Raw genomic sequence first — 9,048 nt, forward strand, 5'->3', positions numbered from 1 at the left:
ATCCGAAGTTCTATTCTCCCCTTTTTCATTCCTGATTATTATAATCCATTTTGAAGTATCTTCTCTGAATGGCAAGTGTTAAGAAAATGTAAATAGTTGTTGCTTTTGTCTGTCTGGTATGTCAAAATCAAAGCTTGCAGAGGTATTAATATATTCTCTGATCTACTGATTGTGTGTGGTTTGAATCTACACTGAGATCTTCATGGCATTGTGCTTCTTGGGGTGGTGCCTGAAAGTGGGTCAACTCTCATGTCCAGCTTATGGGTATGGAAAGCCACCGAAAGACTAGCATGTCACATGATCAATAGAGATGAATAAAATCAGGAAAAGGCAAATAATAATAAAGAAAAAAATTCACATTTCTATAAGGGCATTTACATCTTCAGGATAACCTCAAGTACTTTCAATTTATGAATTAATTCTGAAGTACTGCCACCATTGTTTAGTGGGTGTAGGTGAGTGCAGCTGTGAACTTGTGCACATCAGGTTGTTGAAAAGAAAGAGGGATGGTTTCCTAATTCACCTACCTTTTGGTAGTGTGATTGAGGAATGCCCAGGGCAATAGAATAACTTAAAAACTTATTTGAATTGTAACAAAACTTTTATGGGTGTCAAAACATCTGGCAAAAAGTAAATCTGTCAATGTAGCACTCCCTCAGTGCTGCGATGAAATGCTCGAGAATTTGCATCTAAATTCTTCTGCACTGTGGTTTGCACAGATAGTTATTTAAATTTAATCTTCTGCTCTGGCTTTGCATAAGTACTTATTTAAAGTTAACCTATTATTATTGCCCCATAGCAAGGACCTTTGCTGGTGTTCTCTACATAGACAACAAATCCCGAATTTCAGAACTTAAGGAGTTGGAAGGAGATATTTTAAAAATAGTAAGTTGGACTTTGTGAATAATAAGTAAAATAACAATTAATAATCTCTTCAATGCAGATTATTTTAAATCATTAACAATAATACTGTTCTTTCTGTTTTAACCTATTAACATTTGATTAGCAGGATCAGTTAGCCATCTGATTTCCTAATCCATGTTGAGGAGAAAGGGTTTTGACAGTCTATTGGAGATAGACAAATTTGTACATATTGAAACCACTGAATTTTCTTAACTTGGGTTTCTCTGTAACACTCTACAGTGATACAGATAAACATAATTCTTTCCTGTCTAAAAGAATATAAGAAATAGAAGCAGGAGTAGACAATTCAGCCTGCTCTGCCATTCAGTAAGATCATGGTTAATCTTTTCCTTCAATGCCAATTCCGTGCACCAGCCATGTGTTCCTTAACATCCAAAATTCCATCAATCTCTGCCTTGAGTATACTCAGCTACTGAACCTCCTGGAACCAGATCTTTACCCAGTTTTCAAGGAGCCTACCTCATCAAGGCCCAATATAATTGGAGAGGATACCTTTATACCTGTACTTTAATCCTCCTGCAGTAAAGGCCAAAATGTCATTTATCTTCAAAAGTACTTGCACCATAATTTTCTGTGATTTTGTGTGCAAGGACGTTCAGGTCCTTCTAAACATCAACGCTTTTCTATTTCTCACTATTTGAAAAATATTCTACCTTTCTATTTTTTTCGTCCAAAGAGAATGACTTCACGTTTTTCAAGAGTATGTCTGGTATGACCTAGGCCATTCTCTTGGTCTGTCTCTTTCTACATTATAGAACACAGAACAGTACAGCACGGTGGGGCCCTCCAGCCCATGATATTGTGCTGACCTACATAAACCTTATCCCCATTCAATCTATCACCCTCCCTATCCCCCCCCCATAACCCTCTATCTTTCTTTCGTCCATGTGCCTATCTAATAATCTCTTAAATGACCCTATCGTATCAGCCCCTACCACCACCTCCAGCAGTGCATTCCAGGCACCCACCACTCTCTGTGTAAAAAACCTACCTCTGACATCTCCCCTGAACTTTCATACCTTAAATGGGTGACCTCTAGTATTGGCCTTTGCCACCCTGGGGAAAAAGTGCTGGCTGTCCACTCTTGTCTGTGCCTGTCATAATCTTATATACCTCTATCAAGTCTCCTCTCATCCTCCATTGCTCCGAAGAGAAAAGCCTTAACTCGTTCAACCTCTCCTCATAAGACATGCACTCCAACCCAGGTAGCATCCTCTGCACCCTCTCCAAAGCTTCCATGTCCTTCCTATAATGTGGTGACCAGAACTGAACACAATATTCCAAGTGTGGTCTAACCAGAGTCTTAGAGAGTTGCAACATTACCTCTCAGCTCTTGAACTCAATCCCCTGGCTAATGAAGGCCAGCACACCATACTTCTTAACCACCCTATCCACTTGTGCGGCAACTTTGAGGGATCTATGTACTTGGACCCCAAGATCTTTCCACATCCTCCGCTCAACCCACAGTGTCATAAGGAAACACAAATAAATTACATATGGTCCATTCATCCAAATCATTAATATGACTTGTGAACAGCTATGGTCCCAGCACCAATTCCTGCAGCACCCTACTGCCTACAGCCTCCTAATCTGAAAATGACCCCTTTATTCCTATTCTGTTTCATGTACAGTAACCAATCCTCATTCCATGCCAATCCTCTATGCTCTCATTTTTTTCAAAACCTCTTGTGTAGCATCTTACCGAACAGTTTCTCAAAGTCTAAATACATCACCTTCTCTGATTTGCCCTCACCTACCTTGTTAACTACAATCTCAAAAAACTCCACACTGATTTCTCAAACATCTTAGTGATGTTACATTTGCTACCTTCTTGTCTGTGGAGCCATTCTAGAACATACGCAATCTTGCAAATTTGGACCATGACATCCAGTGCATAGCCACCTCCTAGGGGTGTAAATCATCAGGTCCTAGAGTTTTATTAGCCTTCAGCATTATATTTTTCTCAAATATTACTACCTTTTTACTAACGTGAATTTCCTGTACCTGCTCATTCTGTTTATACCTGTTGTTCACCATTTTCGGGAAATTTTCTCTGTTTTCTTACATGAAGACAAAGATTTAATTATTTAATATTACTTTCTCTGCCAATTCCTTAATACATAATATAGGTAATAGGTAATCATTTCTTCAGCTTCTTATATCTCCCCCTCTTCCCCACCCACCTGCCTTCCCCCCTCACCTGGATTCACCTATCACCTGCCAGCCTGTTCTCCTCCCCTCCCCCGACCTTCTTATTCTGGCTTCTGCCTTCTTCCTTTCCAGTCCTGACAAAGGGTCTCCACTCAAAACATCGACTGTTTATTTCCCTCCATAGATGCTGCCTGACCTGCTGAGTTCCTCCAGCATTTTGTGTGTTTGCTCCAGATTCCAGCATCTGCAGAATCTCTTGTGACTCACATGTTTTACTTTACTTTTCCTTATCAATCTCTTAACATAGAACATAGAACAGTACAGCACAGCATGAGCCCTTTGGCCCACGATGTTGTGCCGACCTATTTCAACCTTATCCATATTCTATCCCCCTCTCTCCTTCACCTTCCATAACTCTCTGTTTTCTTTTATCCATGTGCCTACCTAAGAGTCTTTTAAATGACCCTGTCATATCGGCCCCTACCACCAGCTCTGGCAGTGCATTCCAGGCACCCACTACTCTCTGTGTAAAAAAACGTACCTCTGACACCTCCTCTGAACTTTCCTTAAACAGATGACCTCTAATATTGGCCATTACCGCACTGGGGAAAAGGTGCTGGCTGTCCACTCTGTCTATGCTTCTCATAATCTTATATACCTCTATCAAGTTGCCTCACATCCTCCATCACTCCAAAGAGAAAAGCCCTAACTCACTCAACCTCTCCTCATAAGACATGTTCTCTAATCCAGGCAGTAGAGTATATCTCCTCTATACCCTTTCCAAAGCTTCCACATCCTTCCTATAATGTAGCGACCAGAACTGAACACATTATACCAAGTGTGGTCTAACCAGAGTCTTATAGAGCTGCAACATTACACCTTGGCTCTTGAAACTCAATCCCCCAGCCAATGAAGACCACCTTAACCACCATAGGCCTTCTTAACCACCCTATCAACTTGCGTGGCAACTTTGAGGGATCAATGTACTTGGACCCCAAGATCCCTCTGTTCCTCCACACTGTTAAGATAAGATAAGATTTCTTTATTAGTCACATGTACATCGAAACACACAGAGAAATGCATCTTTTGCGTGGAGCGTTCTGGGGGCAGCCCGCAAGTGTTGCCACACTTCTGGCGCCAACATAGCATGCCCACAACTTCCTAACCCGTACATCTTTGGAATGTGGGAGGAAACCGGAGTACCCGGAGAAAAACCCACGCAGACACGGGGAGAACGTACAAACCCCTTACAGACAGCTACCAGATTTGAACCTGGGTTGCTGGCGCTGTAAACCGCCTGTCCTCTAACAATCCTGCTACTTGATTCTCCTTTGCTATATTCTGAAATATTTCCAGTCACTACCAGTCCAATGATCAGCTTTTTATTATTTTCTTCACTTGTAACACTGAAAATTAAGAAGCATTGATTTATCTGGTCACGAACCCTTGAGATAAGTTGTAAATAATTTGTTTTCCCATTAACCTCTGCAATGATCAGAATTTGCTTTACTTAGTGACACTCTCTGCTGCACACAATTTGTCTTATAATGCAGTGCCATTGGGGTCCAGGTTTTGTATTTATTCTCAGCAGCTAATTGGCAGTTGGCACACTTTCCCTCTTGTCTTTACACCTTTGCTGTGTTTTTAATTCTCTGCTTGTGCTGGAAGATTCTTTGAATTATAAACTTCCAGTTTTGGCATTATTCATTTTCCATGTTCTTTTCAGACCATCCAATCAAAGAAAAATGTTATGAGTGTGTAGATGTTGCCAAGTACCAAAAGAGTGAGGCAACCAAGTTGGCTCAGGTAACAGTGCCTGACATACTAGATTGCAAATTTTGTATGAAAAGTGCTTAAGAGTCATGTTGGTTAGTGGAAGGAGGTAAACGTAGTTTTCTTTGACTTAAATACCTAAGTAAATTATTTGCTATGGTTTGTAACATTGGTAGCATTTTGGCATTAACTCCTACAAATAATATAGTAATTCAATATAACTCTGACTAACAAAAGTATTAACATTTCATCAGATTACAGTGTAGCTTAGATATACGAGTAAGCCCCCATACTCTGGAGAAGTATGCATTACCTTGTGGTAACCAAGAATGTGATTAGATCTCCTCAATCATTTGACAATTGATTTTACAGCTGTTCTGAAATAGGAAATAAAACTTCAGTACTCCACTGGATTTATTTAATTTCTAAACCACAGACCAAATGTATACACAATGAAAACTTGAAATTTAAGATTACGAAAATTTAATGGTGCAGTTAATGACCTTTCTTTCCTCTCTCGCATCCTCAACATTGAGCTAATGGTAGCAACACATTTGAAGTTAAATAATTTGAGAAGCAAGAAACTCTGGAGTTCAGTTACAGTTGCTTGAATATTTCAAATTTGGCATTATGCTTTTCCAATGATTATTGAAGTTGCTTAAGTTCATAAAAGGTCAAAATTAATTGTTAGATTCAGTCTATCATATTAAGACATTAGGCATGACTTCACAGACTCAATTGGCCTGGTTACTGATCTAGCCTGTAGTTAAGTCTGGGAGGCATTTCTGATCCTCCTGGCTCCACAGTGAAATAAATAAAATCTAAGGAACTTAACCCCTTCTTTGCTATGGCCTGTGATTGCTGAATACCTGACCCAAATGTGCATTCTTTATCGTTAACCTACATGATATCTTTTTGGCTTGCAATTCCAGTTCACCACATTTCATAGACAAATATGATTTATAGGAGAGGTTTCTGCAACATGTTTAGAAGTAGAAATATCTTGTTGATCTTTTCCATGGATGAAGCATTGCAGGGATCAGCATTTATTTTTTAAAAAAGTCTACTTTCCGGCTCTCAACATTATCCTGCACATCATCATTGTTTGACTAACCAACATGTAATATTTTAATTTTGTGCTCCCTGTCTGTCTCAATTTAAAAACATTCCATTCCTACTTGGAAGCCTTCCAAACAGACTTTTCTACGAATGCACTAAAAGCCTTGCATCTGCAAGCATTCAAATTGCTGCAGAATGAGCTGGCGTAGGTGCTGAGCTGCCCAGTGAATGAACCTGAACCTACTCCTGACTCCATAATGAAGTTGGAAAAACCTAAGATACTTAGGTGCATTGCCCTGGTCTGGGATATACAAAAAGACAGTAATTGAGAATCAACCTAGAGCAGATGTGTAAAACCTGAGATAATAATAGAAAATGTTAGAAACACTCAGCTGGTTAGGTAGCATCTGTGGTGAGAGGAACAGTGTTAATGTCCTGCTGAGTCTTTCCAGCATATTTTGTTTTTATTCTTTATAAAAACCACAGGTTATGTGCAGTGGTCCCAGAAAAACTGAGTGGAGCATGCTCCACCCAGTTTATAGAGCAGCGGTAAAGCTGGTGTAGGGCCTCAGATTAGCTTTTTCAAGAAGTCTAATAATTATTTAAAGCTGTTAACCTAAGCAGCTGCCAATGGTGTTTTACACAGTTTGGGGATCAGATCCCACAATGTGAATTTTGCATAGAAAAAAAACAAGCCGTTGGGAACCATATAATCCCCCATTGCAGTGGCTTGAATTGATGAATTCTGTCTTCCTTTGAAACTCTTAGATTGTTTGATTGACATGCAGTTTCTGTGAAGATCCTATTTTCAGTGCAGTCACTGGAGCTGAGAAATTGATTGATGTTCTAGTCTTCCATGTAGTTTCACTGCATTGTCAATCATAATGGAACAGCCTTTATTAGCAGAAGAGGTGGAAAAAGAGATGTTCTAAAGGGATTAAAATGAGCTTGGAGAGGTGGTTCAGCATCAAATCAACATGAACTTGGATCCAAGGATAATATTTTCCCATACTGAAGCCAATGTATTTATTCTATGTGGATCTTGGAGCCAAAGCAAATTTCATCTGTAGACAAGATGGTCTCATTGGGTTAGGTTTTGAGAATCTGTGAGATTTTAAGAATAATCATAGAACAAGTATTGCCTTTAGATATTAAATACGTTATTTTCTTTTCCACAGCTTAATGCTTCTCTGTTTCTTCTGAATGGTTACTACACATCTGTTGTTACAGATTTAAGGTAAAGTAAAACAAAATATTCTGCAGCAGATTACTGAGATCTATATTGTGGGTGAACACATTAATGCTTAATGATTATTTCTGAAGTTGATGACAGTGCTAACAATCTATCATATTACTTACAGTGAGGCTGATGCCGGTATATCTGTCTTGAACATGTTTATACTCTCATCAACGTGACCATCCATGAAGTGTGGAGCAGTGTGCAAAAATTACATAGAAGTTGCCAATATAACACAGGAACCTGCCAGTTTGTGCAAATACTATCGTACAAAGGTAAAAGACTACTTTTCACACAGCAACAAAACTGCAAAATCATTTTCAATGCTGTAATGTCATACTTAATACAAACAATAACTTCTTAAATTAGACATTGACCATAATCCGTATAAGCCATTTGTTGTCGAATACAAAGTAATTCCTATTGACATTCTTTTCTGGGTTATGGATATATACTGTATATAATATGAGTTATAAGTCAGAACATCCTTCAAGACCATGAAACCTCACAAGGCGTCAGGCCCTGCCTGTGTACCTGGCAGAGTACTGAAAATCTGTGCCGACCAATTGGCTGGAGTGTTCAAGGACATCTTCAACCTCTCACTGCTGCAGTCGGAGGTTCCTACCTGCTTCAAAAAGCCATCAATCATACCGGTGCTCAAGAAGAGCAGGGTGAGCTGCCTCAAGGACTATCACCTGGTAGCACTCACATCTACTGTGATGAAGTGCTTTGAGAGGTTACTCATGGCTAGAATTAACTTCTGCCTGAACAAGGACCTGGACCCAGTGCAATTTGCCTACTGCCACAACAGGTCTACAGCAGATGCAATCTCACTGGCTCTCCACTTGACTTTGGAGCACCTAGACAATAGCAATGCATACGTCAGACGGCTGTTTATCGACTACAGCTCAGCCTTCAACACCATTATCCCCTCAGTAGTAATCAAAAAACTTCAAAACCTGGGCCTCTGTACCTCCCTCTGCAACTGGATCCTCAAGTTCCTCATTGGGAGACCACGGTCATACGGATCAGTAGTAATGTTTCCTCCTCGCTGACAATCAACACAGGTGCACCTCAAGGACGCGTACTTAGCCCACTGCTCTAATCTGTCTACACTCATGACTGGCACAGCTCAAATGCCATCTATAAATTCGCCGATGACACCACTGTTGTTGGCAGAATCTCGATGACAATGAGGAGACGTACAGGAGTGAGATAGATCAGCTGGTTGAGTGGTGTCACAACAACAACCTTGCACTCAATGTCAGCAAGACCAAGGAATTGATTGTGGACTTCAGGAAGGGGAGGTTTGGAGAACACACACCTGTCCTCATTGAAGGGTCAGCAGTGGAAAGGGTGAGCAGCTTCAAGTTCCTGGGTGTCAACATCTCAGAGGATCTATCTTGGACCTAACACATTGATGCAATCATGAAGAAGGCACACCAGCGGCTGTACTTCATTAGCAGTTTGAGGAGATTTGGTATGTCACCAAAGACTCTTGCAAATTTCTATGGATGTACGGTGGAGAGCATTCTGACTGGTTGCATTACCGCTTAGTATGGAGGTTCTAATGTGCAGAATCGAAAGAGGCCGTGGAGGGTTGTAGACTTAGCCATCTCCATCATGGGCACAACCCTCCCCTCCATTGAGGACATCTTCAAGAAGCGGTGCCTCAAGAATATGGCATCCATCATTAAGGACCCTCACCATTGGGGAGGAAGTACAGGAGCATGAAGACCCACACTTAACGTTTCAGGAACAGCTTCTTCCCCTCCTCCATCAGATCTCTGAACAGTCCATGAACCCATGAACACAACTTCATTATTCCTCTTTGTGCACTATTTATTTTGTAACTTACAGTAATTTTTATTGTCTTGCACTGTATTGCTGCCACAAAACAGACA

General features: G+C 40.4%; 1 protein-coding gene across 1 annotated transcript in view; it reads left to right on the top strand.

Annotated features, from left to right (window-relative positions):
• Positions 1-9,048, top strand: part of LOC127576684 (serine-rich adhesin for platelets-like) — a 72,619-nt gene that overhangs the window by 61,498 nt on the left and 2,073 nt on the right. The window contains exons 5-7 of the mRNA XM_052027335.1: positions 800-885; positions 7,086-7,144; positions 7,269-7,419. Of these exons, the coding sequence (XP_051883295.1) occupies positions 800-885; positions 7,086-7,144; positions 7,269-7,323 (200 nt within the window). The 3' untranslated portion in view covers positions 7,324-7,419. The remainder of the gene's footprint in view (positions 1-799; positions 886-7,085; positions 7,145-7,268; positions 7,420-9,048) is intronic.

Source organism: Pristis pectinata, chromosome 1, assembly GCF_009764475.1.
Source record: "Pristis pectinata isolate sPriPec2 chromosome 1, sPriPec2.1.pri, whole genome shotgun sequence".
Taxonomy (NCBI): domain Eukaryota; kingdom Metazoa; phylum Chordata; class Chondrichthyes; order Rhinopristiformes; family Pristidae; genus Pristis; species Pristis pectinata.